The sequence below is a fragment of the Branchiostoma lanceolatum genome, chromosome 3 (assembly GCF_035083965.1).
Source record: "Branchiostoma lanceolatum isolate klBraLanc5 chromosome 3, klBraLanc5.hap2, whole genome shotgun sequence".
In the NCBI taxonomy this organism is placed as follows: Eukaryota; Metazoa; Chordata; class Leptocardii; order Amphioxiformes; family Branchiostomatidae; genus Branchiostoma; species Branchiostoma lanceolatum.
Window position 1 is genome coordinate 27104812 of NC_089724.1, and position 27897 is coordinate 27132708.

The following is a 27897-nucleotide window of genomic DNA, read 5'->3' on the forward strand; positions in this document are numbered from 1 at the left end:
AATAATAACTTTATTGCAAGTTCATGCCCGAAGGCTAATTGCAGACAAACAAGTACATGGATATACATGGGAATCGACATAGTTTTCTAGTCTACTGTGAATTAAAGTTCTATGTTAACTAAGGTTGACTATGGTTGGGTTTGACTTCTGTTTTGAAGGCAGTGGAAAATGAAGAGACCCACGTTTCTTATTTCTTATATTCTGTAAAACATGTGTTGTGCGTCGGAGGTGCCGTACAAACCGTGTAGTCGTGATGTAGCAGGTTTTATCGAGTGCAGAACATGTGTCCGCCGTCCGAGCGACCAGCGGGGATCCCTCCTCCCGCGGGACCGTGTCGCCATGGGCGGGGCCAGGGGCGGGGCCCTGCGCGTGCACGCCACACATCTGGTAAACAAACCGCGATGACAGCCGATGAGCCGGTAAGTGACCCCCTGGGGACGAGAGCAAACCACGGGAAGGAGCTTCCGTGTAAGCTGGAGATTTCCTCGGCGTGTGCTCGTGCACACCTGACCATTCTAGTCTATACTACGCTGGCTATAGGGAGAATATTTGCCGGCGGACTTTGGCCATCGAGAGTATCATTCGCAAATTTGACCCTCTCGCCGTAGCCTTCATACAATTGACTCTATTTGGCCAATTTCTACTAGCCTGGGTGCCATCCTATTTCTACCGGGGCTCTTACACTCGCTACTATTTTTTGAGGGTAGCGAGTGTAGGAGCCCCGGTAGAAATAGGATGGCACCCAGGCTAAAATTCTACTATTTTCCCAGTGACCCGAGGCTGATAGAGCCTATAACTATTCTGCCCGAATAAAAAAAATAGCAGAAATTAGCAAATTGTGATAATCTTTTGCCATTGGGTGAAAAACCGTAATATTAAAACACCAGTTTGGTAATTTGTGTGGCCAATTTGTGAAATTCCTGCAGTCTTGAGTAGGCTCCGCGGATTGCTGGGAAAATAGTAGAAATTGGCCCAAATAGAGTCAATTGTATGAAGGGAGTCGGCTACGGAGATAGGGTCCAATATTGCAGCTGCGAATGTAACCCTCCATGGCCAAAGTCCCTAGCCTGAGTACCAGCCTTTTTAGCCGGAGCTGGGGTAGCGGACGGAAGCTAAAAAGGCTGGTACTCAGGCTACAAAGTCCCCCAGTAAATGTTCTCCCTATAGCCGGCGAAGTTAGTCTGGTAGAGTCTTGAGTGCGAAAGCGAAAGTTCCAGACTGGTCTAGACATGGACAGTGACCAAACAAAAGACACCAGGACGCTCTAAGCTCTGTTCTTCCGGCAGCAAGTGCCATAAAGTATGGTCTGTGACATTTCCTACGCACGTGATTGAAGATTCAAGACCTTCAATATCGAAACAGACTTATTGTTTTGTTATTAGAAAAAATAATGATACTCCAAATTAGCCCAACTTGAACCATGTAAAACCTAAGATAGTCATTTTGTTGTAGTGAATAATTTTATTCCATACTTGTCTTCTTCTATGTTTACTGTTGTTGCCATACTTTGTACCTGCTACAATCTGACAATAGTCGCGCATCTAATTCTCTTCAAGTCACTACCTACTCCCTTGGTGCTTTTACCCAAAGCGAAATAACTATGACCCGTACATGTACATAAGAAAATTTATGTCTTCCATCCCCACATCTGCCTCGAGATTATCTCCACAGCCTCGTCGAACAAAAAAAAACTTGTCCGAAGTAGTCTCCAAGCAGGCCCAATGGATTGCAAAGACCGTATCCAACTGGAAGAAGGAGCTTGTATAGCAATCCAAAACGTACTTCTTTTACCAGTTTGATACGGTCTTCGCAACATATAGATCTGCTTGGAGATTAGGTCCGAAGCTCCTGTCAGTGGAGAAGGGCTTTCTTCTATCCGCCGTGCCATACTGTGCCCCAGGTGTCAGTATGCCGAACCCGCCCGGACAGACTTGACAGGTCGCGTAACGCTCGGATGGACACACATTCCTTCGCTAAACCGTCTCCGAGCAAAGTCCACAAGCACGTGTGGTCTGTGGTCAGCAGCCGAGAATTTGAAGTTTCAAATGTAGTTCTCGAAATAAACTCTGCATACATGTAGGATATCGTCGCAACGTGAGACGACTGGTGCATGACATCTATCGGACAGGTCATCGTGATCGATTATTATATATAATGTTTTCGGTGTTTTCCTTGTGTCCCTTTCTCATCCATAGAAATAAAATTTACAAAATGTACCGTTTTCTGACATATTTCACAATATGTAGTAAAAATCGTTCCAAAGGAAGCATCTCCATCCAGATGTTATTTCAATAACCATTGGTGACGTGGGTCTACATTGTACGTATGTAATATATTGAACAGGGTCGACTTTCTGTCCCAACTAAACTTGCTCGCGTCTGTAGTCGCTAGCGCTTCTAAACCCACATTTAAGAATTATTCGTAGCCTCTAAGATATCCTAGTGTTGGAAGTTCTGATATCTGATAAGTGATATTGTTTTCCTTGTCAAAAGGTCTGATTCAATGTTACACCTCAACCAGTGGCAACTGGCAAAATTTATGCCCCTACTTACAAGATTAGTTAAAATATTTCACCCAAGAACGTATCAAGCTGCTCTCTTTCGTTTATTTCCTTTAATTTGTGAGGAAAAGTTTTAAACAACTTTCACCCCAGTGTGATGAATGGGAAAGCCGCCATTCTATAGCGTCATCAAAGAGGATTTATTGGTGCTGGGCCGCTGCGAAACAGCCTACGTAACCTCTAGCCCCGCGTCCCCTGGGGGACGAGCTGAACTCCTTGCCTGGCAGCCGGAGAACCAGTGTTGCCCTTGTACGCCTCCCGTGTCACACCGATCCTGTCACGGCTCGTGCAGGGAGATCTCAGACCGCAGACGCGAACAGAGGTTTGTCGGTGGCTAACGACGCTTAACGCCGACGCGTGAAATTCGCCACCCCGGTGTAAAGCTCCGTCACTTTGCCAGCCGGTTACAGGTAGTTGTTGGTCACTTTTGTTTGAGAACTTCCCTCGTGATGGCCAGCGACGTCGCCGCCTACCTACCGCCCCGCCAGAGCCCGCAAGGCGGGACAGCCCCCGCCTGGCCACCGATGCTCGACTTCCCTCAGCTCGGCTACCCCAGCGGCACCGGCTCTTACCCGTCCTTCATGCCGCCAGGCATCAAGCAGGAACCGGCCTGGGCGCACGAAGACGACCGTGGCTACACCAGTGCCTTCTCGGTCCACCTCTCCACCAGCCCCCGAGGAACGTCGCTAGGAGGGTACGGTGCCTTCCCCGCCGGGTCGCCCAGCCACGGTTGTTCGGCAGCAGTCTCGAGTCAGCCCGCCCAATTCTTCTCCAGCCCTACGTACATCAGTCGTCAGATGGACACGCCGTCCTGCTCTCAGGGTAAGTCAACATCAGCTTTTTGTCTTCTCTTTTTTTCTTGAAGGAAACTTGTGTTGTTCAGCATGCAAACAGTGATGTTGAATGCCTGCCTCTAGCTCTCGCAAAATCGCTCAGTGTGTGGTATGTACTACTATTTCCTCTGTTTGATGTTATTCCTTAGAATAGTAGTCTTGAATCTCTCCTAAAACGTCCAGTACATCTAGACAGTTGTCGTGTGTTTGCGGTGCGAACTGGCGCTGGATACGATGTCACGAAAGTGCTGACATTGCAGTGCCTAGTTGATAACATGTTCCATATAACTTTACCGGGTCACAGCGCTGTCAAGTTACATACATGTGTGCACGTTTGTGAACAACTTTCGGTACCATATTTCGTATGCGTCTAGAACTTCCAAGACCATATTTTTACGCTTTCTGTTCAAGAATTCAGAGAGATTTCATGCGGAAGAGTAGAGCCTACACACTCGGAGATTTATCGTTCAGACAGACGTCCAAACGCAACAAAAATATCGCGCGCGGAAGTTCGAGTGGTTACGAAAAGTTTGTTGTCTTTTATCTCGTGCGTTTAGTATCTCCATTTGGTGTGCATTTGGTCAATAAATAAAATTATGTCAAATTTGTACTTCCGAGCCTTTTTATAGATCTTGGTCTTTATGTCTTTCTTGAAATTTGGGCTAAAACACATGTTTTGTACTAAAAGATGTGTATTGTGATACATGTACGGAAAACAGTCATAGTTTGAGTTGCCACTTTCTTATAATCATGTCCAAGTTTTGGAACAAAGCTCATTTTATTCATTGATCATGACGTTTACAACAAAATATCTAACATTTTTGGCGAATATCGGCTGTCCTGGCCGACTTCCGCTTTTGTCTCGTTAACTTTCCTCTTTAGAAAGCATTCACTTTCCCTTTTCATAACGATTAGTAATAGCAAGTGTCTTAACTATATAGGAACCCAATTAGATAATTTACGACCCGATTTCACAAGGAAACCGTATCGCTACTCGAGTGAACATCTGAGAAATAATAGGCTTTTCCGCCTTTTTCTTCGTTGTCTGAAGGTAATACTCTCCAAGCAGAGCATGTGTTTCGGCTGGTTTTTGACATGTTTTTAGGCGTTTTTGTCGGGCTTTCTACTTTGTCATCTTTTTTTTCTTGTATAGCCAAAATAGAAAGCCCGACAAAAACGCCTAAAAACACGTCAAAAACCAGCCGAAACCTATGCTCTGCTTGGAGAGTATGAAGGTAACACAAGTAGCTAGACAGCCGTCCCATTTGCGAGGGTTCCCCTCCCCCCGTTCCGTCCCGAACCCATCCGAGCGCATCGCGACTGTCATGACGGGGTGTAAAGTGATTCTCCTTTTGTTTTGGTTCCGGCTGTTACGCGCGCCGCACCACGGGGCTGGCGGGCTCTCGCGTGTGTGTGGTGGGGAGGACGGGCTCCCACACCCGATTATATAGCGACACGAGGACCTCCAATTCGAGCGTAGCCGACAGTCCATCCTCCATACAAACATCGTGATAAAAATGTGCTAGAATGTGAAAGAAAAAAACTACAGATAAGAAATGAAAACATTTGCACGAGGACCTAATATTCGAGCGTAGCCGACAGTCCATCCTCCATGAAAACATTGTGATAAAATTGTGATGAAATGGGAAAGAAGAAGAAAACTACAGAAATGAAAACATTTGCACGAGGACCTCCAATTCGAACGAAGCCGACAGTCCACCCTCCCTGAAAACATTGTGATAAAAAGGTGATCTAAAGAAGAAAACTACAGAAATGAAAACATTTGCGAACGCGGAACGCTCATCTTGAGCGTCCTAAAAAGAAAGTAACAGTAACTTTTTGAAGCAGTGTGCAGAGACTGTGTCTCACAAGAACATGCGAAGACTTCAATTCATTCACGGGATCTTTTATCAAAGAATGCGTACATTGTCGTTTTGAAATTCTTATAGATAGTTGAAGTTCAACGTTAACGTGTTAGGCCTAGGGATTCTTTTCGTATTCCAGCCCTGTCTGGTAAAAGTGACGTCTAGAAATAGAATGAAGGAAGAGTGTGAGAAATGTTACACCTAAGACATCCTAATCCTGAGTCTATAAAACTACAAAAGAGTAAAGTACTACTTCTTGTGTAGGCCGGATCCGGTCTTTTTATATCCAGGCTGGTCTTTTTATGACGTTTTATAATCCCGTATCCGCCACATTGGTCCGATGGAAGGCGCGAGTCGCAGTAACATGTCCTTGATAGAACCATCATAAACTAAAGGAACATGACAAAAGTGAATCTTAGAAGTTAGAACTTAGAATATGAATCTCTCCGAAAGAAAAAGAAGAAAAAAATCGACGGAGCGGATGAATAGGGTGTCCGGACGTCCGGATATGAAGGAGGTTTAATCGACAACAATGAAATACGTCTGAGCTACAAGCAGAGGTTTCGGTCGAGTACTAGTAGGAGTGTCCAGGATTTTTAAATTCTCTCTCGCCTACGTTAAAAATCCCGTACACTCCTACCCAACTCGACCGAAACCTCTGCTTGGAAAATATACTTATCGGATCTAAGAATCCCCTTCTTCTTCTTTGAGCATCGATACTATACCTTTGTTTGGAGCTCAGAAAATAACGGCAAGAACAAAACACCGACCAGAGACAATATCCTAGCAGATGCTTTCAGGGACACCGTAAAGTTTTCTATCTTGTCCCGTTTTTTTCTTCTGATAAACCAAGGAGGTTAAAACTGATCTCCAAGCAGATCTACACCGGGCGCGAGGATCGTATATGCTAGCCAGAGAGGGTCCAATTCTCTCTGGCTGACTGGACCTTCTCTGGCTAGCATATACGATTTTCGCGCCCGGTGTAGATCTGCTTGGAGATTAGTTAAAACCTCCTTGGATAAACAGAACAGCAGCCGAAAAAAACCAAAACAATTTCCTCCCAACATCTGCTTGGAGATAGGCCCGGTGAGCGCTAGTATAGATGCTGGTCGACCGCAGCCCAAGCGTGACCAAGAAGGGACGCGCGCGAGTGGGGGAAGCCAAATGTTTGGGCAAACCCTCGTCCCAGTGGACCAGCCCGACGATTGGTTTCCCGGGTTCGAATCCCATCTTGTCGTGAGGGAGGGAGAGGTTCAGAGGGAGGTTTCTGGTCGTACGTGTGCGTGTGTGGCAGGGCTGGCCACCTTTCTAAACATATCACTCTGTCGAAAGAGTCTTGATCTAACTTCCAAGCAGATCTTGTAAGTGAAGATCGTGGCTACCCTCCAAGCAGAGGAGGGGTTCCCGGAGTCTGGATCTTGACGTGTTTTTAGGCGCTTTTGTCGAGCTTTCTACTTTGTCATTTCTGATCTGGGGGAGGGCTGATTCACGATTTTCAACATATGCGCTAGGTTGAAATAGCCGTCAACAACACATCGAGCCGGGAATATCGTTTTGTCGACCTAGAATATCGCGACTTAGCGCTCCCCACAAAAATAAACGCCACTCGTAGCAGGCCTACAACTGAGACTGCCTCAGTCACTCACGAGAAGAATAGCCTCTACCAGGCCCCAGAGGCGGTTGGAAAGAGTAGAAATTGGCCAAATAGACAGGAAAACATGAAAGAGGAGTTAGTTTGCTATAGGGGTACAGTTTGCGACCTCTAGATGGATGGCATATTGATATTGGCCCCTCTCTCCGTAGCCGACTCCCTTAGCATACTATTCACTTTATTTGGCCAATTTCTACTATTTTTCCAGCCATTCGCGGGGCCTGGTAGAGGCTACTAAAAGAGTACCTGTTCCCACGTTGGTATGATGTTCCCAAAGTCTTGTTTCTGTTCAGAAGTTATAACTTTTAACTGCTTATTACCAGTGGAGTAATGTGTCAATCATAAACCACACCGGCGCCTCCTTAATTCTCCCATTGTCGTCATCGCCGTTAAAAGATCACTTCCCGGCCTGTAAAAAGTGTGACAGCACCCGCTTCACCTTGACATTGGGAATACCATAAGTGACCGGATCAAGTAGGGGATCGGTAACACTTCATTTACGATGACAAGCATCATAAAGCATCTTTTTATGTAGGTTTTTTTTTACAAAGTATACTAATCCTATAGTTTTCAGCTTTTTAAAGTACAAACACATCCATTATTAACATGAAATGATGATGAAAGGGGGCAAGTTGTGTTGTGATAATGATAATGTTTTATTTGCAAGTATTGCAACATGAAACAATACATAGAAAGGGTATACTGTACAGATAGTGCGATTTAACAAATGCTATGTTGACAAGTGGAACAAATGGCTATTCTAAGAGCTATTACGGAATACAATCTACGCTTTTTGGCTTCTTTTTTGGAAGCAGTGGAAAACGAAGTGTCCCACTTTTTTTGTAATGAGTGGGTTTTGAGAGGTTACAAGGTTCTAGTTTTCTTTTCGTCAGTAAACGTTTGGAAATTGTTTTGGTTACTGCCCCCAAACGTACAGAATGTGGCAACAGCAATCTTACACGTTTTTATCTACACACACACAGTGCCAGTAGGACTACCGTACAGTAAGCCTATCTACGGGATCGGATTGACAGTAGCGTTCTACTGTACTCTGAGATTAACGAAGTGTTGAATGGTCCGATATTACACTGCAAGTGGCATTGCGGCCTATGACACTCTCGTATTAAAGCTGGTATTTTAATACAAACCACACGGCATGCGAGTTAATAGGATCTCACAGTCGATCACTATCTACACTGTGTGTCATTAACGGCCCAAAATAAAACGGCGGCGGATAAAAAAAATCTCGCAGTGGATGTTCAGAGCCGCGGACACCCGACTCCTGTTCACCGTGCCTTCTCAGTAGTTCGTCTCGGCGTGACATCGCTCCGAGCCCGCGGGAAGCCTGGCAGTTACCCGCGCAGGTCCCGACCCGAGCGAACGAGCACTGCTCCCGTCCATGTTATTAATAAATACCACATGATGGCGGGCTATTAATCAGACAACAGGAGCTTTCATCGCCGGAACAGTGCGCCGCCTCGCACGGGGCTCAACAAGCCGGCGGCGTGTCGGGATTTACGGCCGGGGCTCGCGCGGGCGGCGGGGGGTCGCGTCGTGCCGGGGAGGGTCGCGCTGGCCCCGCTGTTGTACGGGAGGTTAATTGGCCATTTCGATAGAAGCATGCCGCCTGCAGCCCCCTTACGAGCGCGTTATTAGACGTTATGGGACGAGGAATGGGGCATTTCACCCCCGCCTTGGTGGTAGTCTCGACGGCAGGCCCCACGGTGGGTGTTGAACTTTGTCGTCTTTTCCTGATTGCGCGCAGTTTGGAGTCGCCACCGAGTTCTGGTGGTTTCCATTTTCCACCAGCATTTCGCTAACCATTAGCGAATATAAAATGGCCAACCATTAGCAAATATACAGTGATTTATCAACAAAACGAGCGATTGTAACTGCGATTGAAAAATAAACCTTCTTACTGCGACTGGGTCGCCTGCTATGGGGGCTAAAGCTATCTACACGGTGGACATTGAACTTTGTCGTCTTTTGCTACTCTCCAAGCAGAGGTTTTGCCCCAACTTGTTTTTGACGTCTTCTAGGTGTTAGTCAGGCTTTCTCTTTTATCCCGTCGCCAAGCCAAGTCAAAAACAAGCTATAGCCGAACCTCTGCTTGGAGAGTAGTCTTTTTGCTGATCACGCCATGCCTCTAATTACTACATCTGTTGGACCCAATGTTCAACAACATTTGCCGGCAAGTTTATTATCCACTGCTTTATCACCATGACCTGAACTTAGCATGTAAGAGCAGAAACGTACAATAAAGGTCTTTCATTCATTCATTCATTCATTCATTCATTCATTCATTCATTATCTAATAACCAATAGGCTTGTTCAGCCAAAGACGGCAACATCAGTAGCCTGACGAATCGCGCTCCTAGTGTCCAGCCGGTGTCCGTAACCGCCTTTGGGTGGGGGTCAGTAACCTCCGGCTGAGAGCTTGTGTAACTACAGGCTAGCAACATCAGTATCACGACCAGGACGCCTGCTGTACAGGCTAACTAGTACTTGGCCTCGCTCCCCGCTAACTTGGCCGAGGTTGATAGGTTCGGACAAGCGGGGGAGAAACTCGACGGAACGAGCCAGAAAATACTAAATGGTGGAGGGGACATATTGTTTACGCTGGGAGACGGGGGAGACTGTCCAAGTGTGCTGAGATATGGCGAGGGGAGGAATTAGTCACTTTTATGTGACGGTAATTGATTGTCCGATCAGACGGGTAATTAAGATGGTAACAGATAACAGGCACGGTGAGGTTTGAAATGACGTCTTTGGCATTTTAAAGAGCTGCCTATAAAGCACCTATCTGGCACCATTTTTAACTTCTTTTCTGCCTAAGAACTAAGTTCATATCAGTGTTACAACCTCCTTTCTTTCAAGTTCAAGTGATGTCGACTTGATGAACAAACGGCATATTCGCATCAGTTGTATATTAGTTTAAGAGTGCAAAATGATTGAAGTTCACTAAGCTACCAGTTAAGTAGCCCATGATCTATATGAAGTTGCCATATTTCCATATTGTGAAATAAAATCTATGATATGTTAAGAAATATGTAGAGCAGTAGCTAACAGAAATCGTTGTAATTTTCGGCACAAGAGAGTAGCGATTGCAGTTTTGTCAATATCTGTAGTGAACCCATAGCCACTCTTCCCTCTGTGGTCAGCGCTTGTCACCCCCCCCCCCCCCCCCCCCCCAACTGTCAGGCCAACCTATGTTCTTGATCAGTTGAACTTTCCGTAACCTCCTAGGCAATGTCAGGGCCGGCAACTCCGGGCATATTTCTTCGGCGCGGGTGGCGTGTGTGGCCGCCGGGTCCTGGCTGATGGCCGCCCCCCTGAGACCCTCCCCTTCGTGAATCTAACTAAATACGGGACCCTGGTGTTTTCGTGTAAGTCCGAGTCAAGAACTTCAACTCTTGAACTTCGTTTAGGGCGGGTTGGGATGAGGACGACTCGAAGTGGGAGGTAGAAGTAAGGAGGTATGAGATTCGTGATTAATCTCCGATCTGTACTCCATCTCTTGGTTGATGGCCAATGATAATCCTTGTAACAACATCTCGGCCACGGTAACGCACCGTGGATCAACACGACTGGGGGACGTTAAGGCACCTCCGTCTCAGGAATGCGCGCCGTCAGATTTTAAGCCTGATGAGTGTAAAAGTTAGTTGGAGTCATTCTTGGCTCTACACAGAGACAAAACATCGGTGAATCAGTACTGGAATAGCTTTAGTCTCCAAACAGATTTGATTTGATTTATTTGACTGTAAAAAAGTACAGCCAGGGCTACCCAACTAGCCGAAGGTTATTACAAAGGGTTGGCCCTGGGAACAGTATTCAAAGTTTAATATAAACTTTCACAAAGCTTACGTCAAACACACACATGAAGACGTACAAACCGATATTAAGGTGACGTTTTCTGACGGTCATACTTCTCTGACTGTCCCTCGCACCAAGCGTCGTCCTGATATACTTTTGACGGCCATGTCATCTTATGTTTTAAGAAACCTTATGTTTTAAGAAACTTTCTCTGTCGCGAGCTAGCGCTACGATTCTCGACAGTATTCCGCAATATTTGTGCCTCTCTTCCCTTTCCCTTTCGCCTTTGTTAGTAGTCTCTCTCTTTTGCTAGCAAGATAAACAACCTTCTGAAATCGAGTCCTCGGGCCCTTCGGCGAAAGTGTGACAAGGTCAGTTCAGAGCCAAGGTCAAGAATCAGTCTTGTCCTTTTCTTGACATTTCCGGGAAGTGAGCAATCGCACTCAGGATCCTCGGGCGGCTTGGGTTTCCTTGTCACTACTGAGAGGAGACTTCTCGGAGACACTGACTGTCTAATTAACTTTGATAAAGAGGGATTGAGGGAAGGGAGAGGACATAATAGCGCCGTTGATTTAAAAGAAGATTAAAAGGGGAAGGATGGATGGTGATGAAAAACAAGCAAATGAAACGACACTGAAGAGAAGGGAGCTCTCATTATCATATACTGTCCTAGTACTCCTACCCTCCAAGAGAGGTTTTGGCCGGGGATTTTGCAGCCTTGCATACGATTCTATGTTTCCCTAGCTCTAGTAGCCGTGAATTCTTTTATTTTCCTCCTTCTACGAGACAAAATGAAGGAAACCCTGGCCATAACAGAATGACCTCCGACCGAAACCTCTGCTTGGAAAGTGGGGGTGAAGGGAGGGAGAGAGAGAAAGAGAAAGAGGGGAACAGAGACCATGTTTCACATTTTACATTTTCAAAAAAAAATTCAAATGGCCATTTCTCTCACAACGTCGGCTGCAACAGCAAAAAGCCCCGGTTAGATCGTGCATGCGTTGAAAGAATTGTGTCCTGTGTTTTTCCCTCCATGCTGCCCCGCGGATGGCTGGAAAAATAGTAGAAATTGGAAAAATAGAGTGAATAGTATGCCAAGGGGGTCGGCTACGGAGAGAGGGTCCTAGAGGTCGCAAACTGTAACTTCTATAGCGGACTAACTTCTCTGGCATGTTATCCGTCTATTTGGCCAATTTCTACGACTTTTCCAGCGACCTATGGAGCCTGGTAGAGGGTAGTCAAAGCCTAGCTGCATGCTGTGCAGAATTGTAGTACTGTAGACTGACCACAACGTGCAGACGATCATTTAGATTTCACGGTTGGTGACCTTTCTTGACCGAAGAGGGGGGAGCACAACTGTAATGGCTACGTTTCGTCTACTTCAAAGCTTCCTTTGGTGATTGGAAACAAAAAGGTTCGATAATTTCTAGATAATTACAGAAGAAAGTTTGGAGGACTTGCTGGGGTCGGTGCGTGCATTGTTACCTACTGAAACTGAAAATGTAGAACTTCTTAAAAAATATCAATCTGCCTGACGAGCGGTAGTATTGGGCGGTTCCCCAACGAAAGATAACTCGTATTCACAATCACCCAATCTTTATGCCGGATTACCGAACTTGTCAAGCTTTGGGACCGAAATTATCCAATTTTGAGTCCCCCGCCCCGTGATGGATTTCACAACTATAAGATTTAACGTCATATCCAAGCAAAGGAGGTGATTTAACACATGGAAGGGCAGCTAGGAAAACGTAACGATTCAGCCTCCCCCAACATCTGCTTGGAAATTAATTTTACGATCTTTTATGACCACACCAGTCCACTTTCCAGAAGAGTCTCGTGCCCTGCACACTCAGTTGTCCGCTCTCGTGCCCAGAGTACTGACGACTGCACCTGTATCAGAGAAACTAGCGATGAAAGCTGGCTTTCTTGAGCTGTCCAAACGATATGTCCTGCTGCGGTTTTTATCATTAATCCACTTTGTCTCCGCCAGTCACCGACAAGATTAGCCGTGAAGGTTTTTTACAGGTGCACGTTTAATAGCACGTCTGGTACACAGTATCTCCGAAAGTTGCCCCAAGTCCGAAAGTTCGAATGAGGGCTGGGAAGCTCATCTCCAAGCAGATCTACCGGAGGCTTTTGATACTAGTAGTAGTAGCCCTTTTGATACTGCTTTGCCACCGTTAGATCTGTTTGGAGATCACTGTGAAACCTTCTGTGGTGTTATCAGGTCAGATGGTGTGCTATAAAGAATATGCTAGTCTATTTTTCGAACCTGAAAATCGTGATTTGGCCCATTGCACAGAGAATGAGCCATTAGTACACGTATCTCATAATGTTGCACCGACAATAGGTCAGAAACTCAAGACGCCAAAGATGATAACTGTCGTCCAAGGAGTGAACAGCAACTTCCCCCAATCCTTGAACTCAGAAACAGCAAGGACATTATTTGTAGTCCTTGAAACAGGAAACATTGTATTCGAAGATTCTAGTGGGCATTTCTTTTCCCTAATCCTTGAAAGTTGAAGGACAAGCTCTTTCTCGCCGCTGATTTCAGAGAAAACGATCGCTATCGTTAAGAAAACACGAGTTGATAACCGGCGAGATGTTTGGGAACACCTGCGACGGTCCGTCCGACACTCGGCGTCAATATTTAAGGTGACCCCATTAACTCCACCAAACCAAGACCAGACGGGAGTTCAACCACCCCTGCCCGGGAACAACCCGACACCGGCGTCCGTGGGAGGGCGCTCCGTGCGCTCCCTGACGTCCTTTCCCGTCTCCTGACATCGTTATCACTACCATAATAATACCGTCCGTTCGAGCCATCTTTGGAATTACACTTTTATCGCCCGGTACGTGTCCTATCTCTGCGATCGCCGATCTTGCTCAAATAAACACATCTCTAGTTTCCCGGCGCTGACAAGAGGAGTTAGAGCGAGTCAGATCGGTTGTCCTCCCCACCGGCCGTTTGTTAAACAGTGTCAGACGGGCGGACAGTCACAGGGGACGGGTCGAACCCGCGCTTTTCACCAGGTTTGCCGAGACCCTAAAGCCTAAGTTAACATTCAATTTGTCACGGGTTGGTTAGAGTGTCAACAGAGCGGTCCGGTGCTCGCATGGCGTGCTTATCCTTGACTGGCAGGGCATTCCTAGGGCGTGTAAAGATATCTTATCTATCTCTTTTGCGAGCTAGCTACTAAACCGTGAGATACGGAGGATGTCTCACTTAATAGAAAGAAACCCCTCCACGTCATGCCGCGTTACACTTGTCAGTGTCTGTCTCTTCTTGTCAATGTCTTCAGGCCGAAACTTTCCTTGTGTGTGTGTGTACTTAGTGTAGTAGATACGTTATGGTGGGTGGCCTGAATCCACAGCGTTTTTTCTGATCTTGGCGCACGCCGTATTTCAATTTCATTGCAGTTGAGCTTGGATTGTTTATTCGTGTTTTCGGCACTCCCTCGGACCTGTGTTTGTATACCTTGGCCTTATCCGTCCCTAATATCTTGTCGAAGAAGAAACGGTTTTTTGCATTGCGTCTTATGTTTCTACAAAACATGGAAAATGGGAATCATAAGACAGTGGTTTCTCGAGTTTGAGAACAGGTACAGTTTGTACGGTTCCGTCACTGCCACTGGCAACAGGTGTGCGAAATGAGATGTTGTTGGTCGACACAGCATCTAAAAGGTGTATATATTTCCCAACTTGTTCACAACATTTTTGGTTCGCAATTACATTGGCATCAAAAAAGGTATGAAGAGTTGTTTTATCAAAATGTCGCACAAAAGACGACAACATGATAATAATACGAAATAGCTAATATAACCTATTTGTCACCGTTGAGTGTGTTTCTTAGCACAATGTGTGACCAAGCCCAACAAAGAAATCACACCAAACCAGTAAGAATGAGATTCCGCGCGTTGTTCAACGTACAAACAGGAACGCGACAAACTAGACAGATGACATTGAACCCTGTGGGACCTGACCCTCTCGCTGTATCGCAGTTTTCCCCGACATCACGCCCTTGAATTATTCCTCCCGTGCTTGACTTCAATCTCAAGAAAAGTCAACATTGTCCTTGACGCGCTGGTCACTCCACCCGCCGGCTGACCCCAAACCATCACGGCGGGATCACCGTGTCGCTGCTCCGTGTAAATCTTCTCAACACCAGCCGGGGCCTTTGACCTCTGATTTAGATAGTGAAGACAAAACGTCTAGCTCCCCTCTCTATGAATAACATCCCCTAGATTTTCCCAGAGACTAGACAGCCTGGTGGTGTAACAATAAACTAGAACACAACTCGGGCCCAGCGTGAGAAAAGCCTAGTCTCTACCAGACTAACTACGCCGGCTATAGGGAGAATATTTGCCAAGGTTTCACTTGCAGGCTCCTAGGATGGCAGATTGGACCCTCTCTCCGTAGCAGACTCCCTTAGCATACTATTCACTCTACTAGTATTTATTCTAATATTTCCCCAGCCATCCGCAGGGCCTGGTAGGGGCTAAGAAAAGTCTCACATTGTACCAACTACACTTTGGCATTAAGAGTGGATTTACATTATTTTTAGTATGCAAATTATAGTACAACAATAAACTGAGAAAGGGGTAATAATTGTAACATATTGTACCTCTATTAAGATTTAGCGGTAATGCTGGGAATGGTGATAACACGATGTTTTTGTCAAAGGTTTTACTCTTTGTTTCGTAAATCACGAATTACGAGCGACTATTACAAATATATAATCTCCAAGCAGATCTCCACGGGGCCAAAATCGTACAAGCTAGCCAGAGAAGCTCCAGTCAGCCAGAGAAGTTGTCAGGCACCGCCGGGTTGCAATAAAAACTCCTTCTGCCAGTTGGATACGGTCGTTGCAACCGTTGGGTCTGCTTGGAGACTATATATTGTCTTCCCCTTCCTTCGTATCACTCAAACTTACGAAACACACATCAAAATATTGTTGGCACTCTTAAAACACTGTTCAAAATTTCACTTTCCATTCGAAGCTCTTCTCTCAAGCAAACTCTTGATAACACTCCGACAAAAACATGTCCGTATGTATCGCCTGCATGACCAACCAGTGGAACAAATGTCAGCATGTCCGGCTCAAATTTGTTCCTTACACGTTTTTCTGGGAGCTCCTTCCAGCGTGTCGATCGAAGGAGAAGATAAGAACGGCTGCGGAGGAAACAACAGCTGCTTTAATGTCACGCGATATCGCAAGCCAAAATGGCGCTCATTTCAACACCCAGAATTATCAAGGTCAAGTCAGATCCGTTTACTGCCCTGTCAGCCGGAGATCAAACGATACTTTGGTGAATTATTTTGGCGGGAAAGTCTGACGGAGTGTGACCCTTGTACACGGTTGGAAGATTCGTGACTCGATCTCATTCATGCGGCTCCAGAACTGGAAAACTATTTCTGGTGGAATTCCCGCACATGTTTTGTTGGCGTGACGACTGTTTTATATTGTCTCAGGAGAAAAAAAATCGGTTCTGACATATTTTGACAACATTCTCACCGACTGACACTCCTTGTTTTTTGTTGTGTTTCGGAGCTTAACTCCAAGTAGATGCGTAAGCTCCTCTCTGTATTTGTTGACTGAAATTTTGCCGTGTGGTGATGTGCGTTTTTCTCTTATTTCTGCTTATCTAAGGCAAGAGTTGAGAAATGCACACTCCACGTTAGAATGTTTAATCAGTTAACGCTGCAATATATGTCGTAGAAAACAAACTGAAGGCATAACGTTAAATTTGTCAAGAGTTTAGAACTCATCCTTTTTAAAACCAACTGAGAAGACGATATCCGCAAACATATCTGTAGCTGTGAAAACCTGCGACGACATTGAACGATACCTTATCAAGCTATTTTTGCATTCAAAAAAAATTCCCACCAACTCGACAAGCCACAACGCCCTATAAGCAGTTTTGAACTATGCAACCTCCCGATCCCGTTGGCCTCATCACGTCACAGGTCTCGTTCGACTACGGGTCACGTGATCGCTGAAGACAACCACCTGTTGAACGAGAGTTGAGGCGTGAGTGTCAGTTGGTCGGGCGTTCTTGAAAAAGAATTACACGTCAACCATACGTCGCCCTTGTGTGAAAATACAGCAGTTCATTGAACAGTTTTTTAAAGTTTATTGCAAGTTCTTGCCCGTAGGCTAATTGCAAGTACATGAAACATGGAAGGACGGACAGACAATTGGTAACAACATAGCATTTGACTATTCTAGTTCAAATACTAACACTAAATTCTATCTTATTTGGGTTTGACTTCTTTTTTCGAGACAGTGGAAGACGAATGCTCCCACTTTTTCTGTAATGTGTGGGTTTTGTGATGTTAACAGGAGAGTAGTTTTCTTTTGGTCTGTAAACATGGAGAAGTTTGGATGGAATTTTGGGTGGCCTCTTTAAACAGTGCCTTTCTTTCTTGATCGTAGAAGGGGCAACTTGATATAAAACGTGTTTCGTCTTCCACCGTGTTTGACATGCAGTCTTTACATGTTCTTTCGTACACAGGTAACTTTTGAACATACAAGCTTCCAGCTCTAGCATGTTGTGTGCACTCAAGTTTCTTTAAACGGCAGTCTTCTTCGACTGATGCCATTTCCTCGCTCCCACCCCGACCCCAATGCGTCCACCCCCCTCCCACACTGTCCTACATGATGGTGGAAGGCAATGGTTCAATGGTTTAAATGGTAACAAGAATAAAAGAGGACAAATACGCACATGACGGTCTAAGGAGAAAATTTTAACAAGATTTCGAGTTCGAAGATTAGAAAATTCTCGTATCAATAATGGGCAATATGCCGAGCGCGTAAAAGAACCTGTATGCCCTCCTGTTAGCACAAGAAGAATAACCGATGGTACAAGCGAACTAACATTGACAGGGCTACGTGCGGTTTGGCATATACCTCAGGTACACAGATAGGAGTTAAGACAAGGGCAGACAACCGAATTTTTCTCCTCCTCAATCAGATACTAGAAAGACTGTAACTCTTGTTCTTCTATTTGGCAGGACAATACTGTAAATGCAGAAATGTTCGCGGTGTTTTTTATATGTTCGCGGTATATGTTCGCGAAGCTTTTTGCCCACCTATGTCTGTAGCGTTACTATTGTTTCAAACGCGAACTTAAAACCACCGCGAACACTCCATTTTATTCCTACCGCGAAATAAAACCACGCAAACTTAAATACATTTACAGTAATAAAACAGCACGATCTTCCCCCCAGCATGCTTCTACTGACTCTTAAACCATTCGGATGATGAAACATATAGAAGTCTCAATATACCACTACATACACATGTGTTCTGTTATGAATACATTTTGGTATCCAAGGTTACTGTCTTGTCCACCAACTCTTTCCTGTGTTCTTGAACGATACATCGCCCAGCTGATAAGACGTCACACTTCCGTCTCACAAACCTGTCCAACATACACCTGTACAAATCCTTCCCGCTAAGGTAATCCGTAGGGGACGGTAGAGTCAGCTTTATTTACACGTGTTGATTGACGTGTGGTCGTCCCGTTCCTGGTTCGCATTTCGTTATCTGAGGGTCGGTGAATGTAACACGGGGTAGAGCGCCATAAATCTAGCGGGTCCTGTCTGCACGGTGACACTGGTCTTGTTGGACGGCCACAGATGGAAAGGTCATCAGAGGGAGGTCAAGGCGGGCTCTTACTTCCTTAGTAACTAACTTCCTAGGTCACATTTGTCCTACGACAGTCGCACGACCAGTGGTGCCAAAGTATTCACACGAATTTTACGGAATTCATACGAATTTTACGGAATATATACGATACATTACAAGAAACATACGAATTTTACGGAATTCATACGAGTTTTACGGAATACATACGATCCATTACTAGGAGACACACGAATTTTACGGAATACATACGATAGCCACTTCTTCGTACGATATCTTGGCTTTTAAGAGCTAATTGCGTATCCCATCCGGCTAAACTAATGTATGCTTAGACCAACTAGGAGGACCAGACAAAGCTAGATTCAGTGCTAGCGCGATGGCGAACAAATTAGTAAGAATCGTATGTTTCTTAAGTAATGGATTGTATGTATTCCGTAAAATTCGTATGTTTCTTAGTACATTTGTAATAGATCGTATGTATTCCGTAAAATTCGTATGTTTCTCGTAATGGATCGTATGTATTCCGTAAAACTCGTTTGAATTCCGTAAAATTCGTATGAATTCTTTGGCACCCCTAGATAGGTAAGGTAAATATATGAATTTTGGTACAATAGCAGTTTGTCTCTACTCTCCAAACAGAGGTTGGTGAGGAAGATCGTCACCAACCTCTGCTTGGAGAGCAGTTTGTCTCCAGCGGACGTTGACCTTCTCGGTCGCTGCTTGAGGTGGGGGTGTATCAAACTGTTAGCGTAGTTTTATTTCGCTATTCCGGGTGAATGGTTTCTCTAGATATTTACCTTCGCCGAGAAGGTTATGCAGAGGGTAGCGTTTGTATGTGTGTATGTGTGTGTGTAATGTACAGCATAACTCGAGAAGGCTTGGATGGATTGTCTTGATATTTGGTAGGTGGGTAGGTCTTGATGAGACTAGGCAATGATTAGATTTTGGGTCGCCTAGCGGCTTGTTATGGTACTGCAGCGGAACTTCCTGTTTTGATATCTCGTGTTCTGGACATGCTATGGAACTGATTTTTGAGTGGTAGATAGCTCTTTGGACAGAGAGTAAGTGGTATGGGTTTGGGCCCCCTAGCGGCTTATTTGGAACTGCAGGAGCAGGTTTTGCATCTGACTTTGAAAGGGAATAGCTCGAGAAGGGCTTGATGGATGGCAATGATTTTTGGTAAGTAGATAGCTTGAGTGATGATGAACATGATTAGATACTTTTTATGCAAATCAGTATCTAATTTGCATAATTAATGAGGGAAATTTATACATCCACCAAATTCCATGATAGGACTCTGAAACATGTGACATATGTAAGTGAGGAAGAGAGAAATATTAATTGATATGAGCTATGCAAATGAAGACCTCATTTGCATAATTAATGAGAAAATACTATAACTCAAGATGGCCTTGATGGATGATCATGATTTTTGGTATGTTGATAGCTTGTGTGATGCTTAGAATGATTGGCCGATAATTATGTAAATCAGATTCTAATTTGCATAATTAATGAGGCAACTTTAAAAATCTGCTTTGTGCCATGATATGACTATTCAAATTGTAACTGAGGAAGAGAGGAATGTTGAAGATAGAAAATATGCAAATGTGGGTCTAATTTGCATACTTAAATGAGAAACTACTATAATTCCATACTGGTAAATGACGGAAATTTCATTCATTTAATACTTTTTTTGTGGCATCGGGAAGTTACGTGAATGTGAACATCGATGAATCAAATTATACAAATAAGGGCCTCATTTGCATAATTGATGATCAATATTAGCATAACATTCTTTGTTAAGCTCATACTTTGTTAAAGTCTTACTTTGGACATGTCATATTTCAAGACAATCAACTGGTTTGATTTATAATTCATGAGAAACACTCCTAATACATCATTCACAATGGTTAAAATCATTTGGCGAAGGTATGAGGTCGTGGAACTCTAGTCAATACTAATACTAGTAGTGCAATTCTTCCAACTTCCTCGCGAATTGTTCCACCGCTCATACCATCTGATCTGGTAAATCGTATCCTTTTTTATAGCTCGTGAATTGTGTTGTGTTAAGATTTATATCAAGGTCTAGCAAAATATTGGCTGTGTTGATAGTTTTTAAATACTACACAAGCAAATATGCAGCTCAAATTGTCAAACTGTTATCCCTAGGCTCCATATCCTTTGACAAGTTATGACATTACCTCTCGTGTTATCACAGATGAAGGCCACTTGATTCCGACCGTAGTGTTTTCACTTTACCTCACGGACTCGCTTTAATATAAGACGTGTCAAAACGCAGGAAACAAGGACTTAATTTGGTGTATCCCCCACAATTCCTCCGTTATCGGGGCTGTAATAAGCGGGGCCGTCGGTGTAACCTCGTGGTCGCATGACTTCCGCCGGCGCGCAGTTAAACTTCGATGTTGTGAGATTCCTTCTTGTGATAACTGCGGGGAAAGGAACTCGCGACAACGTGTACGCCATGACCTCTGTACGCACAGGGAAGTGCTTGGGTAACGGTCTAATGAGTAGGAACTTTCTCATGGCATACCTCTATAGTGAGTTTCGTGTGAGGAATATTCGGCGGATGATACTGGCTGAAAATGCTTTCTCTCTCTCTCTCTCTCTCTCTCTCTCTCTCTTTCTCAAAACATCGTAATAGATACATAGAGTCTTCCCATGGTTGTCAATAACTCAGTGTGATAAAATTTGTCGAGGATCACAATTGTTAATCAAGTTCATCTATACTTTTGTTGATTCTTGTCCAAGTTCATCTATACTTTTGTTAATTTTTGTCCTAGTACATCTATGCCTGAAATTAAGTAAAGTGGAGTTTTGCTCTGCGATTGCTGTTGTGGGTGGAACCACGCTGATCGAGTCTTTGACTTATAGGTCCCTATATCCTTTAAGTATCATGCATATGCACTCCTTGATGCAATGTTGAAAATATGATTTATTTTCTTTCTAACTTTTTTTTTCTTCTTTATTTTGACCAGGATTTCCGAACTACGACACGACCAGCCTGTCAGACGACATCAACTCCAGGAGCTACATGTTCGCCCGTTCTGCGCATGCGTACCGACAGGGCGGCGAGCCGGGCCCTCTGACGTCACCGCACCATCTCCAGACCAACATGGCGGACTGCGAGTACGCGCGCAGCACCTACAGCGCATGCGTCATGTACTCGGCGTCCATGGCAGCGAGTCTGGACTACTGCGCAGCCACAATGTCCCCGAAGAAAGAAAACTGCAGGTAAAACATTTCTGCTTTCTTTCTTGAGAAATGGAAAGAAAAACTGAATAACTTAGAAGAAAGAAAGACAGAATTCGCCACAGCAAGATATCTACAATATTCAGCATGAAAGTGCATTTGTGTTTGCACTTAACAATCTCGATAATTAAGCTATGACCGAACACAAAACTATCAACATAAGCCATTGAATTGTCGGCTATCTTAACAACCTTCCTCAAGGTCGAATGGCCAAATATTTAGGTACCTGACCTTGCAAACGCATGACCTTGGCAATTATTCAACGTTGTTACAAACTGTAGACGACCCCAACAAAGTATTTGGATTCTCGAAAAAAAGGTAGAACATCTATTCGTATTCCACTCCGTACAATTCTTTGCGAAATCTAATTAAATCAATCCTTTTCTTGTTTCTGATTGGTCCAGCTACCCGGGGTTGCACAGTCCCAGCCTGCCCCGCGGCCTGGAACAGATCCAGCGCACATGCGCAGTGAGGCTGATGACGGAGGAGAAGCGGCCGTTCGTCTGTCCTTACCCAGCATGCAACAAGCGCTACTTCAAACTGTCTCATCTGCAGATGCACAACAGGAAACATACAGGTACTGTCAATCAATCAATCAATCAATCAAACTTTATTGCACAACAATTTAGCGAGTAATAAGGAGGGTCTGCAAACTGCGTAGCGAGCTATTTTGATTCACCGTTAGACGTAACCTGCCCGCTCTAAATCAATATGGGAGATCGCTAAACAACGATTGTGACTTTTGAAATATGTATACGTGTTTATTTTGTTTTACGACATATGTTTATCGGTCTTGTATTGGGAAGACAGACTGTGCGAACGGGTTGTTCTTGAGAATGTTCCTAGAAGCCAGAACCCTTTGAAAGGACATAAGAAATGCATCCCTTTTAGTGTTAGTAAGTGAATAAAGTGGTCGAACTGAGGACGAAGCATGACACTTTTTCGTTAGCTAGTAGTGCAATGCGGCTTCGCTGCGGTTCGCGTTTTTGGCGAAGCACATCGGGTCACCCCTACTCTTCTCGATAAGTGTGTTGGGTTCTTTTACGATGTTTAGAGAGGAGAGTATAATGTAGAATGATCTAATATGTTGTCTTGCTGTTTTCCCGTGCAGGAGAGAAGCCGTTCCTGTGTGAGTACACCGGCTGTGGACGGCGCTTCTCCAGGTCCGACCAGCTCAAGAGACACATACGGAAACACACAGGTATTAAACAATCGATCAAAACATGCCATCCTCGCGGAGACCAGCCGCTAAATTATCGTCTTCTTGAACACTACTTCATCTAGCCTAGATCACGTGCAATTGGGTAGATATTGATAAAACGAAGGTTAGACGTGACAGGTCGTTCGGTGTAATACCAGCAGCTGTTGTCGCGCCGCGTGCCTGCGCAGCTGGTGTGTTACGCCGAAGGGCGGTTATACCGGCTATATAGATAATTTTGGTACACTGAACACTGACGTCATATAATTCAATTATCAAATGAGAAGGCGATAATCTCACCTGATTATTGAATTCTATGACGTCAGTGTTCTAAATCTTTCACCTGATGATTGAATTATATGACGTCAGTGTTCAGTGTACCATAATAATCAGGTGAGAAGGCGTCACGTCAGCACGGCATAAGTTGCAAATGGTGGAAGATCCCAAAACTATTACGGACTTATGTGAAACAACTTGAAATAAGAATTTGACTTTGGAATATAGTAAGCATAGAGTCAATTCCATGTCACCGAGAGGGTTTTCAGATGATATTGCTAATAAGTTTGAACAATTTTAGAGAAAAGACTATTTCAGTCAAAATAATTTCAGACCGTTCAAACAATTAGAAATGAAAGTTTGAACATGTTTGAACTCATCTCTATATTTTGGAAATATTATGAAAGTATTTGCACAAATATCTCTTTATTTAGAACAGTTTTCAAACATCTGTGTGATTGTTCTACTGTTGGAACATGTTCCAACATTTTGCATCATTCTCAAAATGGTAGATTTGGGTTATTGCCCCCATAAAAGTAGGTGCTAATCACGCTCTATTGTCTGCCTCTGTATATTTTTAGATTTCACGTCTGGACACTGGCAACTCTTTTGTCTTTATGTGTCTATTCATGTCACCTAGGCCTAATCCCCTATACTTTGGAGGGATGTGTGAATTGCCCTGTTCCCAGCCCACTGACCCAGTTATATCATATTTGTAGAATGTTGGAACATGTTCAAACAAATGATCAATCTATGTTGTAACAGTTTGGAAACTAATACAAATAATGTGTTCAATGTTGGAAATTTGTTTAACCTGTTGGAACACAGCAAAAAATATTTAGAACATCAAATAAATGTTGGAAATTGTTCTTAACAGTTACTTATCTCACATAGATTGTTACAAAGGTTGTGTAAATGTTAGAACAAAAGGCAACAAACACCCTCTCGGTAATGTGGAATTGACTCTAGCATAGTAAGATTTTCAATTTTTGTGTGTAGCTTTCCTTTAAAAATTATACTTTTTTGCCCTATCAAAGCTTACGATGTACAAGATTGGCACCCATATTAGCTAAGTGAGAAAGTATCTGACCACATGTGCCTCTGTCCACAGGCGTGAAGCCGTTCTCGTGTGAGACCTGCAGTAGGAAGTTCTCCCGTTCAGACCATCTCAAGACGCACACAAGAACACACACAGGTGAGCAACATAACGGTAGTCAAGAACGGTCCTTGGAATTCAGTCTGACATTCAGAGTACAGTAGCTATTATCTCGTATTGTCTCGCTCAGAATTCAGATGCATTGGGATTCCAATGTTGGCAAGAAGTGTACTGAAACTTGTTGTCGAGTTTTCCCAGTAGAGAAAGGTCAACTTAAGAATTGATAGTTTCATCTAGCGTTGGTCTTTTTGGTATATTACGTGTGTTGGCGTAGGGATTCGATGACGTCGCTGATTTCTTACGTCCTAAAGAGAAAAAAATGCACAGTTTTCGCCTTTAAGAAATCAACTTTGGCCAAAATGGTACAAATAAGAAGTGCGTGGGTAACGTAACCGTCGTAGGTATACAGTACAAAAAACACAGGCAAAGTGATCACCTTTACATAAGGACCACCTGTCCAACGTGACCACTTTTTGGTGGTTCATTGTCTATTGACACAAGCATTAAGAATCCTGAGTATTTGAGATTCTTTTTTTTCTTTTTACTCTATGTTCTACCAACCTGATGAAATAATTTTCGGCATTAAGAATCCTGTCTTTGTGATACACGTGTGTTATCCAAATGTCTCGCCCTTCGTATGAAACATGTTATTTCTAATTTGATATCTTATGACCAAACTGGTTTTTTACAGGGGCGTTGTATTAGCGATAACATACGGAGAATTTGAGAAATTATGGAATATTATGAGAGAAATGAATTGCCCGGTTTAATTTTCATTGCAGATTTTGAAAAAGCATTCGATACTATTAGATTAGACTTTATTGTAAAAGCACTAGAATACTTTGGGTTTGGGAAATCTTTTATAACATGGATAGAAATTCTTTATAACGATATCTCTAGCAAAATTATAAATTACGGTTATATCTCTAAGTCTTTTAACCTGTCCCGCGGAGTTCGACAAGGCTGCCCCCTATCTCCATATCTTTTTATCTTAGGAGTTGAATTGCTCGCTATAAAAATTAGAAATAACATAGAAATTAAAGGCTTAGATACTTTTGGAATTAAATCTAAAGTCTCTCAATATGCGGATGATTCCAACTTCCCTCTTACTCCAGAACTTGGCTGTCTGTATGCATTGGTCAACGATTTAGAAAATTTTGCCTTATTATCAGGATTATGCCCTAATTTTGATAAATGTAAAATATTGAGGATTGGCTCGTTAAATGGTACAAACTTTTATTTACCGTGCTCTTTGCCGATACTTTGGACAGATGGTCCTGTCGACATTCTTGGAATTCATATTCCAGTACTTTTTTCTGATATCATAGAAAGTAACTTTGATCGAAAATTTGTAAAGATTGACAAGATATTAATGCTATGGAAATCTAAATCTTTAACCCTTATGGGCAAAATTATTTTGGTCAATACTTTAATTGTACCTCAATTTATATTTCTACTAACCTCTCTTCCGTCCCCTCCCCCTACCTTCTTTGATAGATATGAGAAAAAGATTTTTAAATTTCTATGGGGAGATGGACCCGAGAGGGTTAAAAGGAAAACATTGTATGCCGCTTATGAACAAGGGGGGCTAAAGCTTAGAAACTTGCGGGCTGTAGATTTAACCTTGAAAGGCTCTTGGTTACCAAAACTGTACTTGAATAAGAATTGATTTTGCTCCAAGCTTATCTTCTTATCTAGTTCTATATTTCGCACAAACTTGTTTCCTTTTTCTCAGCTTAAAAATGTGGATTTTGAATCTCTTATGGGGAAAAGATCACCTATAAGTACCTTTTTTACGCATGTAATACAGGCTTGGTTGAGGTTCCAACTTAGACCACCCGAGGGGGCGGTTGAGGTAAAACAACAGCTTTTATGTCTAAATTCAAATATAACTGTCAGTGGAAAACCATTTTTTTCTCAGGTATTGCTTAGTAGGGGGGTTGTTTTTGTAAATGACATATTGGACTTAGAAAATAGGTTCTTATCATATAATGATCTGATCAAAAAATTTGGGGATGTATTTTCCGAATTCAAATATAACCAACTTATTTCGGCTATCCCTTCTATTTGGAAAGCCATGCTGAAACAGAACTCTCCAAGTTTGTTTGTATGTCTCCCTGTGTGTAGAAACATAGGCTGGCTTCGAAACTGTAAAATTAATAAATGTCTCTACCTATTTTTCATGAATGAAGCCAGCTTATGGGGAACTTCTGAAAAAGTTAAATTTTCATGGGAAGAATATTTTGACACCCCGCTACCATGGCGTGATGTGTATAGTTTGCCCTATAAAATATCCATAGATTCCAATAGCCGTATGTTTCAGTACAAATTGTTATTCAAATTTTTACCATGTAACAAAACACTATATCTATGGGGATTGATAGACTCCCCCTTGTGTAATCTCTGTAAAGAGGAAGAAGAAACGGTTGTCCACCTATTTTGGAACTGTCATAAAACTACACATTTTTGGAGACAGGTGGACGACTGGTTCTTCGAAATCACTGATATTCATTTGCATATTAATGCACTTAGTATAATTTTCGGTATCTTAAGTGATCGTTGCCCGGTTCTGTCGAATGTCATTATTCTGCTTGGTAAGATATTTGTCTTTAAACATCGCAATTATTCATTGAATTTACCAGCCTTTATATCCTTTGTTTCCTTCTATTATAAATTAGAATTGAATATTGCAAACAGACAAGGAAAATTACATAAACATAGGGGGAAGTGGGGAAAATTCAATACAGTTTTTTCTTGACAAATGATGGAAATTTAATTGTTCGTTGTGAATAAATATCATATATTATTATTTGTATGCATCTATATCATTATATGTAGGCATCTACTATTATATGTATATTATTATATGTATGCAAATATTATTATATGTATGCAAATATTATTATATGTATGCATCTTTGTGAGATCTATATGTATATATATATATATATATGTATGTATGTATATCTCTCTAAATATATAGGTATATGTGTATATATGTGTATTATATATGGGCATTAGGGGTTTCAGTACCAACTATTTTGTTCCCGGATTTTATGTTTTGATTTTGTGGTATCTCATGTGCTTTGTTTTGTTTTGTAAACTGCCATGCTTTTCTCTATTTTTGTTAAAACGTGAATAAAGAAAGATTAAAAAAAAAAAAAAAAGAATCCTGTCTACAGCAACCACCTGTCGACATAGACCAGATGTTATCCGTCCCCTGATTGGTCTTTTTGTGCCGTTTTGACTGAATCCTTATGCTAATCGTTAAAAAGGTTATGTGAAAACTGATGACGATGTCTAACTCGGTTGTTCTTGCCTACAGGAGAGAAGCCGTTCTGCTGCCGGTGGCCGAACTGTTTGAAGCGGTTCGCGAGGTCAGACGAGCTGGTCAGGCACCACAACATGCACCAGAGGAACCTCACCAAACTGCACACGCAGTTCTAACGTGTGTACGCAACGAACAATGACGTCACCCGACCACGTGCAGGGCATAGGCTACAAGATGCCGGATGATGGAGGAGGGGGCAATAAAATGGACGCTTCTAACTTTTGGCACAAACCAAAGTAATTGTATTATCTGGAGTCAGGACTTTAGGACTATCATGACTTTGTGCCATCTTTCAATTG

At 43.2% G+C, this 27897-nt stretch overlaps 1 protein-coding gene across 1 annotated transcript; it reads left to right on the plus strand.

Moving 5' to 3' along the window:
- Window positions 1-2752: 2752 nt before the first annotated feature.
- On the plus strand, window positions 2753-27763 carry LOC136431261 (Wilms tumor protein homolog). The gene is made up of 6 exons (XM_066422587.1): window positions 2753-3382; window positions 21364-21619; window positions 22042-22214; window positions 22749-22838; window positions 24223-24306; window positions 27593-27763. The coding sequence occupies exons 1-6, from the start codon at window positions 3010-3012 to the stop codon at window positions 27712-27714; spliced, it is 1098 nt and encodes a 365-aa protein (XP_066278684.1). The 5' UTR covers window positions 2753-3009; the 3' UTR covers window positions 27715-27763.
- Window positions 27764-27897: the final 134 nt, after the last annotated feature.

Coding starts and splice junctions, on each gene's coding strand:
- LOC136431261 (XM_066422587.1), top strand. CDS start 3,010: ATGGCCAGCGACGTCGCCGCCTACCTACCGCCCCGCCAGAGCCCGCAA. Junction 22,839..24,222: donor ACACATACGGAAACACACAG/GTATTAAACAAT, acceptor CTCTGTCCACAG/GCGTGAAGCCGTTCTCGTGT. Junction 24,307..27,592: donor GCACACAAGAACACACACAG/GTGAGCAACATA, acceptor TCTTGCCTACAG/GAGAGAAGCCGTTCTGCTGC.